This window comes from Panthera leo, chromosome B3 (assembly GCF_018350215.1).
Source record: "Panthera leo isolate Ple1 chromosome B3, P.leo_Ple1_pat1.1, whole genome shotgun sequence".
Classification (NCBI taxonomy): domain Eukaryota; kingdom Metazoa; phylum Chordata; class Mammalia; order Carnivora; family Felidae; genus Panthera; species Panthera leo.
The window spans coordinates 47,996,595-48,018,375 of record NC_056684.1 but is presented as its reverse complement, the minus strand read 5'-3'; the positions used below and the strand labels follow the sequence as shown (position 1 = coordinate 48,018,375).

General features: G+C 34.7%; 1 protein-coding gene across 1 annotated transcript in view; it reads right to left on the bottom strand.

Moving 5' to 3' along the window:
* Positions 1 to 21,781, bottom strand: part of MNS1 (meiosis specific nuclear structural 1) — a 47,265-nt gene that overhangs the window by 1,277 nt on the left and 24,207 nt on the right. The window contains exons 4-9 of the mRNA XM_042941937.1: positions 18,650 to 18,752; positions 15,773 to 16,002; positions 14,967 to 15,183; positions 14,757 to 14,864; positions 6,932 to 7,189; positions 909 to 1,034 (exon numbers count right to left, since the gene is read on the bottom strand). Coding sequence (XP_042797871.1) covers positions 909 to 1,034; positions 6,932 to 7,189; positions 14,757 to 14,864; positions 14,967 to 15,183; positions 15,773 to 16,002; positions 18,650 to 18,752 — 1,042 coding nt within the window. The remainder of the gene's footprint in view (positions 1 to 908; positions 1,035 to 6,931; positions 7,190 to 14,756; positions 14,865 to 14,966; positions 15,184 to 15,772; positions 16,003 to 18,649; positions 18,753 to 21,781) is intronic.

The window sequence follows — 21,781 nt, the reverse complement described above, 5'->3', positions numbered from 1 at the left end:
ATTTCATATTCATTAATCCAATCAGCCAATTAGACTATAACATCCTGTGGACAAGCAATAATTACTCATATATTTCCCTTTATCTTTCCTTAGCACTGGACTGAACCCAAAATAAGCACTTTATTCTTCCAATGGAATAAAATATCAAATGACATTTCTATTTGAAGGTTGTAAATTTTATTTACATGAGTCCAGATGTTTATGGGGCTTAGGAAAATCCATTGTTACTTCATTTATAGTCAGAATGTATCCCACTTATACATGAAAATCTGTTACCTTCTGGAAGTACTTTTAAAAATAGATTACTTAGTACCTACTTATAACCTCCCATTATACAGCAGCTCTGTCTCGGACTCGGTTCAAGCATGTGTCTGTTATCAGTGTTACCAATTACAAGAGTTTCCTGTACAAAAAGTATCACAGTTCCTTTAGGGTAGTTTAGTTTTAGACTTCCTACACCAAAAGGGAAAAAGAACTTCTAAAATTTAAATTCAGTAAATCTAGCTCCTACTTTAAGAATGTGCCAAGATTTGGGGTACCTGGGTGGCTCAGTCAGTTAAGCTTCTGACTTTAGCTCAAGTCATGCTCTCACAGTCCATGAGTTCAAGCACCAAGTCAGGCTCTGTGCGGACAGCTCAGAGCCTGGAGCCTGCTTCAGATTCTGTGTCTCCTTTCTCTCTGACTCTTTGCTGCTTGTACTCTGTCTCTCTCTCAAAAATAAATATTAAGAAAAAAAAAAAAAGAATGTGCCAAGACCAACTCTAATTTTAGAGACAGATGTTCAATGACTGCCTCTGATCCCACTGCTGCTTTGTAACAGCCACAAGTAAGTGAAACCCAGGCCCTCTGTTTTTTTTCCCCATTATTAGAGTTTAGGAAGATTATACCTTGAATTAAATCTCACTTACTTTAGGAAGATATCCTAGTAATTTTGTAGCATGTTCTTTGAGAAGCTTTAGTCTTTCTTCTTCAATAATTGCATTAATACATCCTTGTCGTCTTTGCTGCAACTGCCATTCTTCCAGTTCACGTTGCTGGAAATGTAAATGAAATTTTATTGTCACAGAATACATTAATCTTTTAAGAAGTCATCAAATAAAGCCATCTTGCAGTGGATTAGATAAAACTGAACTATTTTTTACACTAACTTCAGAAAATATTATGTAGTATATATATCTTTTATATTTATTATATATATACAAATCTCTTTTTTACAGTCACTATTCCCTTAAGGATACAAAAAAATAGGCATGGCTGGGATTTTAGGGAGGCAAGTATATGTCTTCAGGACAGTATCTTCATCACCAAGGAAAAAATGTACAAAGAAGGGACTTCCTAATTAATTCAAATATTTATGTAATGTTTACCATATGCCAATTGCTGAAGGCAGCTCTCAGTGTAAAACAAAACCAAAAACTGGATGAAACAGAATAGGGATATCTAAAAGATAAATATTTCCATGTATGTTAAAAATGTTAAGAGCCCATATGAAGCACAGGAGTAGCAGCAAGAGTTCTAACAGGAGAACCAGTGTTTCTCAGGCAACAGTTCTGAATGCTCTCATGTAACCGCACCAAAATTCTGTGCCACATGCTATGGAAGAGATGGCCAGTTTTAAAAGTTTTAGGGCTTAAAAGAACTCTTACAGCGTTGTATCCAAATAATCTATTGGAAAGGGAAGGGTGCTAAAGGCAGGCCACTGAAGTAGTGATGAATTCCTACATAGAATTAAAGTAGTATTAATGTTGAGCTGGTCTGTGCAATAAGTAGTTTCCTAGGGTCACAATTTCTTCAAAACTCTTCATAGTTACCAAATAAAGAAGGATGCTAGGACACAGCCATATCCAATGCCACTTAAGCCTTTAATGGCTTCTAATGAGACTATTTTGTCTACTATGATATTACCTTATTTGCATTACAGAATCAGAAGAAGCATTGGTAGCTGAGAAAAGACTTACACTCTCTACCCATCTTGTTATTGAATCAAAGAGTTGAGTGGCTCTTACTTATTTTCTAAGATGATATAAAGTTATAGAATCTGCCATGGAATCGTTATACCTGAATTTGTTTTGAGACTATATTTCTAAGGCTCCCTTATAATCATGTGTGGTCACAACAGGACTTGGTTTCTGCCAATGGACTATAAGCAAAAGTGTCATATGGCAGATTCCAGGAATCAATCGTATACACCCACTTTGTCTCTCTTCAACTCTTCCATCTGCTACTTGAAACATGAAGGGTGAAGATCCAATTTAGACCATGAAGATAAAGGGTATAGGCTACAGAAGCCACAGCGAAATGCTAGGATGACCCTGGTTCCTGAAGGCTGAATACAGCCTCCATTCCACCCCTGAATTCCCTTAGACTTTTATGTGAGAATAGTAAACTATCTACTATGCCACTATTAATTTGATACTCTGTACCTGCAGCCAAACCTAATCCTAACTGATCTGTTCTTTATAAAAAGGAGATGCAAAAGATTCTGAAACGTTGTGAGGAAAGGTCAGTTGTTAGATTTTTGTCCAATGATGTATGGTCTCTAGTTGGGGTAGAATATAAGATTTCTCTACTTGGGATGTGGTAAACACATTAAATATTTATCCTAATAAACACTTTCATAGTAAATTAGGGTAAATAGAAAGTATGAAACCAATTTGTCCATTTAGACAAACTCAATAGAGCTGGTATTAGGTAACTCTTTCCTGGGGAGTTTTATATTTTGTCTAACCATATGATTTTTTTAGAGGTAGACAGAATTGTAGTTACCTATTTAGGAATATATCTGAAATCTAAAAAAACAGAGTTAGAACCTCCACCCTTGCTCTTGGGCAAGAAAAATGTGACCCAATCTCACAGACACTTTTAGCACACAGCTTTATATTAGGAATATTTACATTAGAAAAAATTAAGAAAATTAAGACATAAATTGTAGAAATATCTATGCTTTAGGTGGTTTTATGTGATTTCCATTTATAGTTGCCTTGCTAACTTTTCTAGGAGCTTTCTAATTACCTCTGTAAGCCATGACATAGGACGGTCTATCACTGTTTCTACCTCTTTCTAGGCAAGGAGTATTCAAAACCTTCTGATCATTTCAAATTTTCATCAAAATTCTAATTTTCATCCTCCTTGACTGCTCTGCTTGTCTGACACTGTTGATCACCCTCCTTGATTCAACAAACATTTATTATTCACCACTTGTCAAGCAAAATGCTAGGTGCTTAAAGGTTAACCCTTAAAGGTTAGAGTAGATCATGACTGATTTATCAAAGATAAGGAATTGGGATTTTATGCTGTAGGAATCCACTTAGGTTTAAGTACGAGGAGGACATAATGAATTTTTTAAGCCCATTATAACTAGTAGCAGATGGACTAGTCATATGGTGACCAGTAGATAACAATTTCAGTAGTCCATAGGAATGGTATTAAATGTCTGAACTAAGTTATTAAGAAAAGAAACTGGATTTAAGACTTATTACTGAAATGAAGTCAATGGAATTTGGTGGCTGACTAAAAATTATTAGATAGGAATGGGGAAAAGTCCAGGATGATTTCAAAGTCATAGACTTGGGTGACTGACTGAATATGCTGTCTTTAACCAAGATTCAGGCTACAGAAACTGTAAAAAGTTTGTGTGGAATGTTCACTTTTGGAAACTAAATTCTAAGGCACCTACAAAATTTCCAACTATATCATTTAGACAGCTAGAAATATGGCATCAGAACAAAAGCATGAAATGAATAAGAATAGAAGAGTCCTAAAAATTGAACTCCAAGTATCCCCCCCACCTCCCCACTTCATGGAGCAGAAAAAAAAAAAAGAGCTGACCTCGCTTAGTTTTCTGTGACTACAACCATCCAGATTCTCTTGCCTTTCTGACCATCTCTTGGTCTTGTCATTGTTTTTTTCCTCCTCCTTCTACTCCTAAGTAAGAATGTTCGCTGAGACTCCATCATTGGCCTTCTGATTGTTTCTCATTATAATATATTCTTGGAATCTCTGTGTGCTAATTAATGCCAGATATGTATGTTTAGGAAAACTTGACCTAAGCTTTGCTCCTCTGAGTCAAGTGCCTTCAAGATATTTTCAATTTGTATTTCTATTTCAAGTCCAACATGATATAAACTGAAGTAATTATCTTTTTTCTCGGACTCAAAACATAACAGCACTTGGTATTCTTTGAGTTCTCCTAGTTGAAACCTTGGAGTTATTTTGACTCCTTCCTCCAGTCTACCCTATATGATCCACCAACAAAACAAAACAAGACAAAACAAAACATACCAGTCTCATATTCCTTTAAAAATATTTAAACTCTTCCTTTCTTGCTTCTCCCATGCTGTGTTAACCTATTCTAGGTACTCATCACCTCACTCTTGAATCACTACATTCTCTTCTTCCTAAGACCATGTTGTGATCACCAATTTCCTATTGTATCATGTCTAAACTCCTCTGTCTATCACTCAAGTTTCTCATTGTGGGTAATTCCATATGCTGCCAACTTAGAATAGCCTTCTTCTGCTTTTATTCATCTTTTATGTATTTCCAGGAAAACCCACATAGTTCTGCCATAAATGCACAGTTGACCCATGAACAACACAGGTTTGAACTGCGTGGGTCCACTTACCTGCAGATTTTTTTCAGTAATATAATATGGTACCATAAAGATATTTTCTCTTATGATTTTCTTAATAAGATTGTTTTCTCTAGCTACTTTATTATATGAATATAGTTTATAATATGTATATAAAATGTGTGCTAATTGACTTTTTAAAAATAAGATAATCTTTTTTATTTTTTTATTTTACAGAGAGAACACAAGCTGGGAAGAGGGACAGAGGCGGGGAGAGGGAGTGGGGGAGAGAGAGGGAGAGAGAGAGAGAGAGAGAGAGAGAGAGAGAGAATATCTTAAGCAGGGCTCCATGCACAGCACAGAGCCCAATGTGGGACTCAATGCCACAACCCTAGGATCATGATGTGAGCTGAAATCAAGAGTCAGATGCTCAATTGACTGAGCCACCCAGGCACCCCATGTGCCAGTTGACTCTTCTTCATGTTATCAGGAAGGCTTCTGGTCATCAGGAGGCCATTAGTTAAGTTTTGGAGGAGTCAAAAATTTTATGTGGATTTTTGGGGTGGGGGTTGAGGGAGGTGTCAGCACCCTTACTTATCCCCTGTGTTGTTCATGGGTCAACTGTATTGCACAATTGGTAAATTATAACTACCAAATTCTATAAACGTACACTGTACATTTAAGAAATGTATTCTCAGTATAATTTTATATATAATTGAGAGTTTTGGGAATCTATACCCCATTTTTTGTACTACACTAGAAAGTACCAGAATTAACTTGTATTTATTTTGGTTCTCTCACCAATACTCAGCAGAATGCCTAGCAGATCAGTATCTATTGATTACAAGAATATCCTGAGATTTCTTTCTGCCTACTCATACTGGAAAAGATCATCATTAGGATATCAATTAACTTAATTCCAGCTCTGCCACTTACTTGCTATAAAACCCCGACCTACCTAACTCATAGAGTTGAAAGGTTAAAGTTATTTGCTTGAAATGAGCTTAGAATAGTTGAATGACATATGTAAAAGCTCAATAAATGTTAGTTGTTACACTACCACTTATATTAATTATTTTAAAATATTTACCCTATGCCTAATCTGTACTCTTCATATTTAGAGTGTTTATCTTTACAAAGCACTTATACGTTATCTTATTTGGTTCTTTTTTTTGAATTTTTTAAATATTCATTTATTTTTGAAGGAAAGAGAGACACAGTGTGAGTGGGGGAGGGTCAGAGAGAGAGGGAGACACAGAATGTGAAGCAGGGTCCAGGCTCTGAGCTGTCAGCACAGAGCCTGACGCGGAGCTCGAAATCATGAACCATGAGATCATGACTTGAGCCCGAGTCGGACGCTTAACCGACTGAGCCACCTAGGTGCCCCTCTTATTTGGTTCTTAAAGCACAACAAGCTGGTGTGGCAGATTAAGTATTATTTCAGTTTTATAAATCAAACATAAAATAGATAAATCAATGTGTCCAAAGGCACAAACCTAGTTCCATCTCCAACTCTTAAATCCATATTTCCAACTAAGAAATCAACCCCTGGGGCCTCAAAATCAATGTGGACAAAATGGAATTATATACCCCCTTGAAATCTATTTTTCTTTGTTTTCTTTAGGACATCACCCACTCACTCACTGAAGATGGAAGCAATAGTATTATTTAGTGGTAGTAGCAGGCATAATCCTGCTCTCACCTCTCCAGACCCAGCTAACTGGTCAGCAAGCCCCATCAAGTCTATCTCCCTAACATCTCTCACATGGCCCCCTTCTCTATTTGCACAGGCTTTCCCCACCTATCATGGACTGATGGTAGTAATGTCCTAACTGATCTCCCTGTCTCTGGTCTCACTCCAGGCAGTACCCCCAGTACCACTACTCAAGTCATCTTTCCAAGTGCAGATCTTATCAGATAGCTTTCTTAATTTTTCAGTGGGTTCCCCTGGATAAAGACCACCTTCCTTAAAATAGCATCCAGGGCACTCATGATCTGTGCCCTGTCTACCACACCAAGATGCCCATACCTGTATAATTATTGTCACGTGTACCTGGCATATCTTTACAATGATTGTTTTTATATATTTTCTTTAACCAAGACCATAAAATAAAATCATAGATGTCATAGACTTAGCTGTACATATGTTCTCAACACCAAACGGTGTCTAGCACATAGAAAGCATCAATAAATACATTCTAGATGCATAAATAAATGGTCAGAAAATGTCTATGCCATGTGACTAGTAAGCAGATATCTAACATCACCTGGCACATAAAAGGGTCTCAGTTAAATGCTGAGTGGATGAATAGATGAGCTGACTACTGTTCAGTGATAACAAAAATGAACACTTTTTCTTACTTTGTCTGCAAGGAACTGGTTGCGACGCTCTTCAATAAGCTTTTCCACAGCCCTCCTGTGTTCTAGCTGCTTCATTCTTTGCTTCTGAGCATTCATCAGTTCTATTCGATCATCCTCAGCAAGCTTAGCTAGCGTAGCTTTTCTAAAGGTCTCCTCTTCCTCTTTTGCAGCCTGGAGTACTAGTTCCTTCAGGGCCATTTGTTCTAGAAAATCTTGTTTCAACTCCTTTTGCTTTCTTAATTTCTCTTCTGCTTCCTCCTAAACAACAATCCGTATAAACATTGATTCAGTAACTGTTTCTTTACAACAGATTTATAAAGAAAGGGTGGATAGAGTTTGGTTAAGTGCAGTGTTACAATATGAAATAAAGCTGAAAAATTAAGCCTTTTCAAGATAACACTTTCCCTCACCCTGTTAACACTAGTTGGATAAAGGACATGTTACTTTGGATTGCCTTCTTTTATTTTTAAATTTTAATTTGTATCTATTTTGAAAGGAGCTGACATAAAAACTTTTTTGCATAACTGAGATCATTAAATCTGTGGTCTGTGAAATTTGTACCCACAAAGAATCATTCTAGAATCTTGCCTGAAATTATGATTCAAATTACTGGGAAATATTTTTCAGAATAATAATCTACAAGTGACAAGCACAAGTTTTTCAGGAAAATTCAAATTTACTTGGAGCAGTTCAAGTGTTTTCCTACAAGCTTTAATTTTCCTAACATTATGAAAAATTTCAAACATAACTGGAAAATAGAAGTTTACAGTGATCACTCATCTACCTAGCACCTAGATACTATCAGTAACATTTTACTATTTTTGCTTTATCATCTATCCAATTAGGACTGATACAATTCCTTCTCAACTGTAACCTGCCTTGCCTAATTCAAACACGATTTCCAGGAGGTAAGCCATATCCTCAAGGCAATCAAAATATTGCCTTAATAACAGCCGTTTGGTCAGGTTTCTTACAGGTAACAGAAGCTATAAGGGATTTACTACAGGCCAGCAGGTGTTATGAGAGAACTTCCAGGATGGCCAAGGAGCCAGCCACCATCTTGGTTACCATCTGTCTTTGGTAGAGTTAACCATCATGGCTCAAATTCCATGATGGTAACTCTACCAAAACTACTCCCAAAGACCCAGTCTTCTACATGTGACTGTGACCTCATTTTGCCCACTTCTATCTTCACACCTTGAGGTGGAGAGTAACTTGGAAGATAACCTAGGTCCTATGAAGAATTCTAGCTAAAAGAAATGTGGTTTTAACTCTATAGCTTTTATAACAAAGTAAGACAAAAAAGTATAGGAGTGGATTTTAAGCCACCCAATCTGGAATATTAGCTGTTTGTTCCACCTATTTGTTAATTATCTTGGATGTTCCACTTCTTTTTCTTCACTTACCTCTATCTAATCTGTTCAAAACCTACCTCCTCCAGAAAGTCACTGTAATTCATACATCTCTCTCTTTTGGGCCTCTGATACCATCTATTTTTCCCATCATTAATTTTACTTCAGATACATGCATTATCTCCTCACTAAAAATAAATTCCTAGAAGGCATATTATTTCTTATTATTTTATTTATCTTATATATTATTTTTCTTTGGGATGCTGGGCACAGTGTTTTTATGATATTATAGTTTGTGTTCGTCTCTATGTATTCTATATAGAAGTCAGAAGGCTCACTGAAGGCAGATATTATCTCAGCTTTGAATTCCTCCAGAGTTTATCCTAATACCTTGCACACAAAAAATACACATAGAACCAAATCAACTGTTGACATTTCCTGGCATCCATCTCCCATACAAATTTTAGTTTAATCCAATCAACGGTAAAGACATCTGGCTAAAAATCAGGGAAATGTTAGCAAAACAAAACAAAACAAAACACCATTCACTGTATTTTTTTTTCAACTAGAAAAATGTCCCTATACTCTTTGATATGCCTGGATCAGGAATATATATTAATGTAATATGAACTGCATAATTTTCCAAACTTTTCTACATTCTAAAGCCCATAATGTGGTTTGAGAAATAGCTCTTCACTGCAGGTTTGAAATAATTTGCTGAAAAAACTACTTTGAGCCTGGAAACTTTTAGAGGTATCTTGGTCTGGGTTCTCCTCTGAAAGCATAATCTTACACAAATATTTGCGTATACATATTTTATGAGAGAGAGAGAGAGATCTCAGGAAGCAGCAGTGAGGGAAAAGCAGAGAGAAATAGGGAAGGGAGAAAAGCCAACACGTGGGTGCATCACTGAACTGGTTACTATGTGGGCAAGTGTGGCTTAATCCTGCCAGAATCTTGTGAGGAATGCATGAAGCACCTTTCAGGTCTGTCCTCAAGGCTGACAGGAAGAAGCATTTATCCCTTAATTTCTGTCCACTGTTGGCTGAGGGATGCCTCAGAGGGTGTTCACTCCCTGCCCCCACCAACAGCACCACACATTAGGACACTGTCAAGCACAGTCAGTGTAAACCCTCACAAGTGTTCTCCACAGCTGTCACTGAAATTAGAGGTGAGGCTAAGAGGGTATGAGGCAGGGCACAGCAAGCTTTTCACATGGGATATATCCTTAGTAATCTTATTTTGGCTTTTTCTACATTTTTTTGAAATCACTATATTTTTAATGCAGAAAATAGTACCATTAAGATTTTCCCATTTTATAAGTATACAATTGAATGACCGTTCATTATTGTCTAATCTTTTTTCTTTACAGACCTTTTAGTCTTTCTAGTTTTGTTTTTGCTTTCCTTTTTAGTATGTTTTTCCGGAGTAAAAGCTTTACCACCCAATACTAAATAATTGGATTAATTAATTCTAATATGTTTTCCTGATTTTGGTAAATTTCCACTTGTATCTTTATGATTCCCTTCCATATTCTTGCCCCATACTTGAATTTGTATTGTTTTTCTAAGTTACTGAGTTGGCTGCCTGGATAATTTTTTCTAGTATTTCTTGTTAAAAATTAATTGCCTCAACTTTAAGATACAAAACAGATGAACATAAGGGAAGGGAAGCAAAAATAATATAAAAACAGGGGGACAAAACATAAGAGACTCTTACATATGGAAAACAGAGGGTTAGTAGAGGGGTTGTGGGAGTGAGGATGGGCTAAATGGGTAAGGGGAATTAAGGAATCTACTCCTGAAATCACTGTTGCACAAATGCGAACTAATTTGGAGGTACATTAAAAAAATAAAATATAAAAAAAAATTTTTAAAAGATTAATTGCCTCAGAGATCAGTTTTATAAATCTGATAAGATTTTGATGTGTACTAATCTCATCCTCTAAATTACCTACAAATTTCCTCTTCAACCAATAATAACTGAAAATAATATTTTTAGATTTTCAGATAGAAGATGAAAATATTTGTAACTAATTTCTAGTGATGATAAATACCATTTCCCCTTGTATTATTCTGGTAAATTTTCTTTGGAAGTTTAATAGCTTTTAAAGTTATGTACTTCAGGGGCGCTCAGGGGCGCTCAGGGGCGCCTGGGTGGCTCAGTCAGTTAAGCATAGACTTTTGGCTCAGGTCATGATCTCACGGTTTGTGAGTTTGAGCCCCACGTCGGGCTCTGTGCTGTCAGCTCAGAGACCGGAGCCTGCTTCAGATTCTGCGTCTCCCTCTTTCTCTGCCCTTCCCCTGCTTGCACTCTGTCTCTCTGTCTCTCAAAAATAAATAAAACATTAAAAAAAATTTTCAAGTTATGTACTTCAATGCAATGTTACATAGAAGATTAAATGTTTATCCTGTAATACCCTCATTGTCAACTGTACCTTTCATCTGTGATATCTGGGATTCATTTGATGTTCTATCTATCTGATGCTAACCTTGCCTATTTGCTTCCCCTTGGTCCATATATACCTGTTACACCTTCATCCATCATTTTATTCTTAACTTTTTTGGGTAATTTGATATTAGGTATATATAAATGGATTACATTAAGTTGTTTTTAAAAAGAAATGTACATATTTTACATTTAAAAAAATTTTTAATGTATTATTTTTGAGAGAGAGAGAGAGAGAGAGAGAGAGAGAGAGAATGAATGGGGGAGGGGCAGAGAGAGAGGGAGACACAGAATCCGAAGTAGGCTCTAGGCTCTAAGCTGTCAGCACAGAGCCCAACGTGGAGCTTGAACCTACGAACCACAAGATCATGACCTGAGCCCAAGTCGGACACTTAACCAACTGAGCCACCCAGGTGCCCCTATATTTTACATTCTTACATGCAGTAATCATTAAGAATATACACCCAAAAGGGTTTTGATATCAATACATGGTAATTCTTTCCAGTTTATCTAAAATGATGTTTTGTTTTAGGAGAAAAATATTAAAAATAATGCTAATAACCAACAATCTATTGTATACTTGGCTATTCATGTATTTGTTGTATGAAGTCTTTGTTCAAACTTGTTGCTCATTAAAAAAATAGTTCTTTATTATTCTATTATTGAGTTATAAGTGTTCTTTTTATATTCTTAATAAAAGGTTTTTGTAAGATACACGTACAGAATACTATTTCCCAGATTGTGGCTTGCATTTACAATTTCCTAACAGTGTTAGTTTTGATGAAACCCAATTTGCAACTTTTTCCTTTATGGATCATACCTTTTTTACTGTACCAAAAAAATCTTCACCCTTCTCAAGGGTGAAGACTTTCTCCTCTGTTTTCTTCTAGAAATTTTGTAGTTTCAGCCTTTTTGTTTGTCACACTTATTTTGAGTTAATCTTTGTATATAATGAGACAGAAAATAATAAACTGGAGGGTAGGGGAAATAGGAAGAGGTTGATAATGGGTACAAAGTTCAGCCATAGGGCCTGAGGATCTAATGGAAAATGTGGTGATTAAAGTGAATAACACTGTATTATATAAGTGAAGTTTGCTAAAAGTCCAACTTAAGTGCTCTCTTCAAAAAGAAATTAAAAAAATAATTATGTGAGGTGATAGATGTATTAACTAGATGGGAGAATCATTCCCCAAAATAAGCATATATCAAATCACCATAATGCTTTAAATATCTTACAAGTTTATATGTCAATTATACTTCAAGAAGTCAGTAAACTTGAAAAACCTGAGGCAAGAGTGACCAAAAAAACAAAGAAACAAATTACCAATATCAGGAATGAAACATGGGATAGCATTGGAGACCCTGCAGACATCAAAAGGATAATAAGGGAACAGTATGAATAATTCTACATACACGTTTGACAACTTAGACAAAAGGGATCACTTTCTCAAACACAAGTCACTAATAGTAACCAAATATGAAATAAGATCATTTGAATTAATCTATAACTATTAAGGACACTGAATTAATAATTTAAACCTCTCAAAAATAAAACTCCAGGGCCAGATGGTTTCATTGGAAAAGACTACCAAACATTTTAACAAAGCATTAAAACCAATTTTACACAATCTTCCAGAAAACATAAGAGGGAACACTTCTGCATTTATTTTATGAAGATCAGAATACCCTGATACCAATATGAAAACAGAAAACTAAAAAGCAATATTCCTCATGAATATGGATGAAAACATCCTTAGCATAATATTAGAAAATAGAATCCAGCCATATATTAAAAGACTTATACACCAATGCAAAGTGGGATTTATTCCAGTAATCAGACTGGTTCAATATTCAAAAAAAAATAAATGTAACCCGCCAAAGTAAAGAAAAAACACACAACGTTATCTATAGATATAAATAGATATCTATATAGATAGACAGATATAGATATCTATATCTATAGATATAAAAAAGCATTTGACAAACTTCATATCTCTTCATGATAAAAATCTTCAGAAAATAGGGTTAGAAGAGAACTTCCTCAACTTAATAAAGAGCATCTATCTACAGAACTACAATTAACAAAATGCTTTCCCTGAAGATAGACAACAAAGAAAGCCGATATCTATCTCATCACTGTTACTCATCACAGTGGTAGACAATGCTAGAAGTTTTAGCCAGAACAGTAAGGCAAGAAAAGGAAATAAAAAGGATACAGATAAAAAAGAATTAAAACTGTCCCTATTCTCAGAAAACATAACTGGGTAGGTAAAAAAAAAAAAAAAAGAAAAAGAAAAACAACTCCTACAGTACAAAGTTGTGAGATACAAGATAAATATAAAAAAAGTGAATTCACTAGTAATGAGTCCGTGGACACTGAAATTAAAACTAAAATTCCATTTACAATTATTCAAAAAAAAGAAATACTTAAATATAAAAACAAAGCACATACAGGATTTGTACGATGAAAACTATGAAACACAAGAAAAAATACAAAGATGATCTAAATAAATGGAGAATCATACTATGTTCATGGACTGGTAGACTCAACAGTGAACACGTCAGTTCTCCCCAAATTGATACTTAGATTTAATGCAATTCCTCTCAAAATCCTAGAAGACTTACTTGTACTTAGAGACAAGATTATTCAAAAATATGTATGGAAAGGCTGGGGTGCCTGGGTGGCTCAGTCAGTTAAGTGTCCGACTTCGGCTCAGGTCATGATCTCGCGGTCTGAGTTCAAGCCCCACGTCAGGCTCTGTGCTGACAGCTCAGAGCCTGGAGCCTGTTTCAGATTCTGTGTCTCCCTTTCTCTCTGACCCTCCCCCGTTCATGCTCTCTCTCTGTCTCAAAAATAAATAAACATTAAAAAAAAATTTTAAAAATATGTATGAAAAGGCTAAAGCAAATTTAAAGCATTACATAGCTACAATAACCAAAACTGTCTGGTATTGGTGGAGGGACAGATACATAGATCAACAGAACAAAATAGAGATCCCAGGAACAGATCCACACAAATATACTTAACTGTGTTTTAATAAAGTTGCAAAAGCAATTCAATGTAGGATAGAAAATCTTTTCAACAAATGATGTAGAGCAACTAAATATCTAAAAGCAAAAAACTTTGACCTAAGTTTCACATCCCACACAAAATATTAACTGAAAATAGATCACAGACTTAAATGGAAAAGGCAAAAAGTTTTAGGAAAAAAAGGAGAAATTCTTCAGGATCTAAGCAAAGACTTCCTAGAATTGATACCAAAGTATGATCTAAAAAAAATAAAATTAGCAAATTGGACCTCAGAGAAACTGAAAACATTTGCTTGGAAGAAGACCCTGTTAAAAAGATAAAAAGACAAGCTATAGACCAAGAGAAAATATATGAAACCCACATACCTGACAAATGACTAATATCTATAATACATAAAGAACTCTCAAAACTCTACGATAAATTAACAACACAATTAGAAAACTGGCCAATCATCTTGACTTGTGGTCAAGGTTTTTGATGTTGTTGAACATATATCCTGTGGTTTTCTGACTACTTATTCTATATATTAATGAGAAGGGATACTGAAATCTTCAACTATAATTATGGATTTGTCTCTTTCTCCTTTCAGTTTTACTTCATGCATTTTAAAGCTTTATTTAGGTTCATCCACCCTTTAGGACTATTATATCCTCTAGATGAATTTACCATGATTTCCAACACCACTTGCTTTTGATTAGTGTTTAGTATATCTCTCTCCATCCTTTTGTTTTTAAACTATATGTCTTCATATTTAAATTGTGTGTCTTATAGATAACACAGTTGAATCATACTTTCTATGCAGTTTGTGAACTGTTACCTAGGTATGACTTTTTTATCCAGCCTGAAAATTTCTCTTTTAATTGCAGTGATTATGCTATTTACACATAATGTAATTATCAATATGGCTGGGTTTAAATCTACTATTTTTCTACTGCTTCATCTCAAGATGATATTCTTCTGTATGTTAATCATTCTTTCCATTTCCAAAACTTACTTTTAGTTTCATCTTATGTATTTCAGCTTGTTCTTCCTGGTATAATTCTTGTCTCACTTGTTCCAAATCTTCACGTTGCCGCAGCATTTCTTCCAATTTCTGAGTCAGCTATTAAATTTTTAAAGAAACACACAAACATTAATAAGAAACAAATTCTATATCAAATATTTCTGAATTTCTCCAATGTTAAAGAAGTGGCTATTTTAATACCATATTCTGAAGCTGCAGCCTTTTTTCCTCATTTTCTTGAACTTTTGCCATTCGATCTTCTTCTCTTTGTTGCTGCATGTTGGCAAACTCTATGATTTTTCTGTTTTCTTCTTCCATCTCCTCACGTTTCTTTTTTCTCCAGAGAGCCTGCTCTTTCTGAAACTCTTCTATGTACCTTCGAGTTACATTCATTTTTTCTAACTTTTGTTGTCTTTCCCTAAAAAAGCAATAGTTGAGTACAGTTTTATAGTACAAGAAATAATATAAATATAAAAATGTGTCATTTCCTTCAGTTGATAATGTGGGAAAAAACAGCCTTTCTATTTATAGTTTATTCATTCATTCATACCACAAACATTTTGAGTGTCCACTATGTACTGCTAAATATAATGACAGGTATGAATTTTCCAAGTAAAATACTACTTATACCTTTCCTCTAACCTATTAATGAAGTTTTATGCCTCTCACTTCAGAAAGGCACCAACCTGTTTACATAAGCCTAGCAGTACACTACACTTCAGTTGTCTAGCAAAGAAATGATCAGAAGACAAGTCCTCTGACACGATATGGGCACATTTAAGAAAAACAAAGGTTTAATCATTCTGTTACTTAATAAGCATTTGTTACCAGATAATTATCATGCTCACAAAGATAAACAGGAGTTGGACTCCGTTTATGTGATCGTAATAATTCCTGAGAACTTAGTATGTATTCAGCACTGTTCAGGTGCTTCTCCTCTTCACAACAAGCCTGACATAAATCTCATCTCAATTTTTAGGCATGTAAAGAAACTGGGATAAACTTACAATTGATCTTCTTCATAGATTTTCCTAACAATTTCATCAATCATGAGTTTCTCTTTCAGTAACTGCTCATAAGCTTCCTGCTTTTTCCTTTCTTGTTCCTCAAGTTGTTTCTCCAAGTCAAGATAATACTGTGCTTTTACTTTATTCCGTTTGTTCTCTGCAGCATTCTCTTCCTTTATTGCTCTCTCGTGTTCTTCCATCATGATTTTGGCTATTTCAGCATCATGTTTCTGTTATGAAAACAAAATTCATCTTTCTACTTTCAAATGTGAGTGCAGTATGATAGAATACTTCAAAACAGGTGAAATTGAATATTATAAAGTGTACTGCATAAAATATTTTCATCTGTCCAGGTAAATGCAAAGGTAAGTCACTGTTACTTGAAGGGTTTGAATGATGAGTCAAACCCTAAAGATGCTTTCCCATTCCTTCAAGTAGATCTCAAGGAAATACGAGATAAGTGTAACTAATAACTCCACGTGTGAGAAAATTAGAAAAACTCCGCATTTGAAAAACAGCAAAAATTTGAAAAAATTAGAAGCACTTTATTAATAACTGTTTTTAAAAAAAGCAGTAGTAATCTTTTCCTTTTATTTAAAAGTCATGTAGGCAATTTTTAGCTCCATTATGTATCAGCTGCCCTTTACAGTAAGGATTGTACTCTTTTTCAGACAAGTCTCCTATTAACCAGCTCTAAGCAACTCTGAAGTTTCTCTCAGCTTAAACTTTCTTTCTTGCCACCAGCCTTTGAAGTCTCTCATTTTTCATTTATTAAATGCCCTTTATAATCACTTTAACTTAAAAGAGTCACATATATCATTGTGCCTGTTTTCTGTAGCTTTTAATTCACTCATTCAAGACCATTCCCTCTGAGTTAGAGACAATCTTACTTCTTAACTAGGTTAAACCTCTTATTTGTTTTGAGCATTTTGAAATCACTTAACAAAATAAGTTGTAAATTAAATATATTGAGGCAATTTTTATTACCCTTGACCATTATGATCACATACCAAATAGCATCAAATAGACAAGAAAAGATTAAAATGTGAATGTGAATGCCATTCCTAATCTAATTGAGGTTTTTAACATATACACTATTAATATGACTTGACCAAAATTCTTTCTCTTCTACTTTCTTAGCACGTGTTGTATTGGGTTCTTTAAAAAAATGTGAAATGACAAAAACATTTATGTACACACTGCCACACACTTATAGACATACAATGTTCTCATTTCACAGATTTAAGAACACTAAAGCTCAGACAGAGCCCATATTGGCACCTAGGTATCTTGACACCTAGTCAAGTTGTAGGACTATTTGACTTTAATTTTTGTGGACTCATTTTATTTAGAAAATAGTGGCAATTCTTTCAGGAGTCAGACTTAAATGTACAACTACCTGGAAAAACTTCAATGATCAGAATAAAACTGCAAACTACTGGTCAAAGAGTACACTGTTCATGTTCTACTTTATTTTTGTTTTTAATTTTATTTATTTTGAGAGAGAAAGAAAGAGAGAACATGAGGGGAGGAGCAGAGAGGGAGAGAGAAAATCTCACAAGGATGTGGGGTTGATCTCACGAAGCATGAGATCATGACCTAAGCCAAAATCAAGAGTTGGACCAACTCCTGGCTCAGCTTAACCAACTGAGCCACCCAGTTGCCCCAGTTCCACTTTATTTTTGAAAGGGTAGAAAAGAACTACATGGCTTAGGAAATGAGGTCTCCTCATGCTCTCCTACCACCTGCCACGCCAAAGGCAATCCCAGTTAACAGCATGCTGTGCAACCCTTCAGACTTTTCCTGTACTAACACACATGCATGCACATCACTGTGGCCAGCATCTATTCTTATGAGATGCCTATGTTGCATTGTGCTGGTTAAGTATTTTGATATTATTCCTCTAATTGTATGTGTGCATCAACATATATGTGTTGAAATATATACACATATGTTAATATACAGTTTTTAAAAAATAAAGACGGTCTGTGATGTGTATTTCTCTCCAACTTGATTTTTCTGCAACTTTTTTTTTCTTTTTAACCTAAAATATAACTTTAAAAGCCACAACATTTACCTCTACCTCTTCTTTTTAATAGCTTATAATCCTTGAAAGGGATCCAAGAGAGAGGAAACTCTACAACCAAAATGCTCTATGTATTAATAGAGAAACGAGAGAAAAGAACTTCTAAGATTGTGTACTATTGCAATCAGACCTTTTCATTGATGTCTAGCCTTTCCAGGGGACCATGAGGGCTCACGTGATGGTGTGCACGCTGCTTTTCAGAATTAACTCAATAAACCCTATTTTACATTTACTGTAGCACCACTAGTGAGTGTGTCTAAAACTCCTTTGCCCAAGAGTAACTCTTGCCCTGAATCTGGCAGTATGTCAGGAGTTAGAAAAGGGAATAAACAGAGGAAAAAAGATAGAGATAGCTACTTACAAAACAGGAAAGTTTCCTGCTTAAAATTATAAAATAGTTCACTTTTTAAAACATTTAACAAATGCAAAATCTAGTAACATTCTAAAATGAATTGATCACACTAACAACTTGTACTGTATTGGTTTGTCAAAGAATTATCAGTCAGAGACCACAAAGAATGCTCAGACTTACTGAGTATAGCTATTCATTCTAAACAGCAAACACATTCTTTGTGTCTCTGAAAGGCTCTAATATTAAATTAAACAAGGCTCACTATTGAATAATTTCTGGGTTTCTATACCTTAAGGATCTGAAAAGCATAAAAGTATTTAAGAAATCTAGCAGTGTAAATTCTTCATGGTATGTAGCAATTTTCAAAAAATTGGTCTATTGTTGGTTTTCTAAATGAAGCTAAAAATATAGAAAACATAATGACCAGAAACATGATTACCATTTGCTCATGTTTAATGGCATCCTTCTCTGCAATCTGAGCTGCCCTTTCTTTATTCATGTAAGCTGCTTTTAATTTCTTCTCCAATTCTCTGAGCTCAATACTGTTTAAAAAAAAAAAGACAGAAATTTAAAATTGAGGACCACATTTTCATCTTAAAAATCTGTACCTGAAATTTAAAATAATTTTTTTCTAAATGTATATTTATATTAAATATCTTGAAAGTTAATACTCTTTTCTCTCTTCATCTAAAGAAAAATCAGAATGAAAATGAGGCATTATAATTAATTTTCCAGACAAAACAACTGTTTTATTTCCAATAATCATCACTAAAAATCTTTTTGCCAGTGCCTGACTCAGAGAAGATGCTTTATCAATATTGGTTAAAATTTCTGTCCAGCTACTGACACTATTGAGCTACAAGAACTATAGTGGAGGGGTTGTAAACACTCTGAAAGCCATGACTATTTTTTGATGATTAATGATGGAGAGGAATGACCATGGGCAAGTTTGCTTCACTTCTCTGGGCTTGTTTACTTACCTATTAAAAATGAGGATCACCCTCAGAAAACCTCTGAACTGCTTTTCAATCTATCCCTTCCCTAACTATAGTGGAAAATAATATGCCATACACAACTTTTCATTTTAATGTGCCAGTCATATTTCTGAATATGAGAATTCTGAGTCAGAAGGGTACTTAGATGTCACTTAGAAGCACATCTTGGGGCACTGGGGTGGCTCTATAAGTTGAGCATCTGATTCTTAATTTCAGCTCAGATCATGATCCCAAGGTCGTGGGAGCCCCCGCGTGGATCATGGAGCCTGCCTAAGATTCTCTGTCACCCTCTCCCTTTCCCCTTCCTTGACTCGTGCATGCTGTTTCAAAAAATTAAGTTAAATTAAAAAAAATTTTTTAAGCACATCTTAATTCTTACTAGAACAGAAGCACTCACCTAATTATAAACAATTTAGAAGTACCCTACACCTCCAAAGAGACAATCATGGGTAGGGAAGAGAGCTATTCTTGGTATTGTGATGTGTCCTTCTTGCCCTCACTGCTGTAGTTGTAAATGTATGGGACACAAGACTGCCTTCTTTCATAAAAGTAATAATATAAATGAGGATTAAGTTTCTAGGTTAGTCCACATATTTTACTCTAAGGAGCTGACATATTTACAAGAGTTTTTGTTGGATTAGAGCTAGGTACTAATATTAGTAAGCCAATGTACATACCCAATCCCAATTTATAATATTACCTCTCCAAAACAAAGTGCATCAAATTCCAAACAACTAACATGCAAATAAATGACTTTCATTTGAAGGACAAATGCACAGATTTCTATTGGATATATACCTAGGAATGAGATTTCTGAGTCACAGGGTAGGCTGTATTCAAATTTCATAGAAAATGCCAGCTTTCCATGCTCTGTAGAGAGATTTACACTCATAGTGCTTCAGTACCCCCACTGCTACACATCCCAGCAACACTTTTTAGTCGTGTCATTCTTTTTCATTTTAACCACTCTTGTGGGTAAAATATCACTGTGGTTTTAATTTGTTTCCCTAATAAAATGAAACTCAGACCTTTTCATATGTTTGAATCATTTCTGTGAAGTCATTCATCTTCTGTGAAGTTTTTGTTCAAGAATTTTTTGCCCACTTTTAGACTAAATTGTCTACTTCTTGTTACAGAAGAGTTCTTTGTATGTTCTTAATATAAGTCTCTTGTTAGTTACAATCATTGCAAATATTTTATTCCAGTCTGTACTTACTCTTATAGCTGTTTCTTTAGATGAAGAGAAGTTTTCTAATTCACCCATCTGTTTCTTCATTGTCAATGACTTTTGTGTCATGTTTTAAGAAATGTTGCCTACTGCACAGACATAAAGTTATTTTCTTTTGTTAGTCTCTCAAAATTTTGTTTCACCATTGACTTTTAGACTATAATCATTCAAGAATTGAATTCTGTGTGTAGAGTGAGGTAAAAAATCAAGTTCGTTTTTGTATATATGGCTATTTAATTGATGCAGTACCATTTTATAAAGATGTCCATTTCTGAATGTTCTGCACTACCATTGTAGTGCCAGGGATCTGCAGTGTCATAAAGTTTAAGTGTGCATATATGCATGGATCCATTTTTGAATATCCCATCCCATCATTCCTCAACTGGGGTTCCATAAGAGAACTAAGCCTCACAGAAAATGGAGTCTATATTTTAATTCTCTCATAGACGGTACATAGCAGGCATTGTTTTAGATCCACAGGAAGTAAGTTAATTCATTACAAATGCCGTAGGCCATTAGGGTTTAAATTTTCTGGTTGAAAAGATCTGCTCCATCCTATTTCATCGATCCATTTGTTTATTCTGTGCTAAAACCACAATATCTTAATTATTATAGCTTTATAATAAGTATTCATATCCTAAAGAATAAGTCTCCAATTTTGGTCTTCTTAAAGATTGTCTTAGCCATTCTAGGTACTTTGCATTTCCATATACATTTTAGAATAAGCTTGTCAAATGTCATAATAAACAATACTGGCTGAGATTCTGATTAGGATTATACTGAATTTATATATCAGTTTGACATGTTTACAATACTGAGTCTTCAATTTTATAAACATGGCACATCCTTCCAATTATTTAGGTTTTTAAAAACTCTATTGATAATAGTTTTTCTTCAGTGTTGAGGTTTTACACCTCTTTCATTAGTTACTTACTTTTCTATGCTCTTGTACAAATTATTTTAAAACTTTCATTAATTGTTGCTAATTTACAGAAATACAATTAATGTTGTATATTGACTTCACATCCAACAACACTGCTGAACTTATTTTTATAATTTATACATAGATTCTTTTGGATTCTCTACATACACAATCATATCATCTGGTAATAATGAAAGTTCTATTTCTTTACTGACAATCCTAACAACTTTCATTTACTTTTCTTGCCTTATTGCACTGGCTAGTGTGCCCAATACAATTATTAAGAGAAGCTGTTATAGCAAGCATTCCTGTCTTCTTAATATAAGTAAAGTGTTTAATGTTTGCCATTAAGTATGATGTTACTGTAAACTCCTTTTATTCCTAATTTGCTAATCCTCTTTTAATCTTAGAGTGATGTTGATTTCT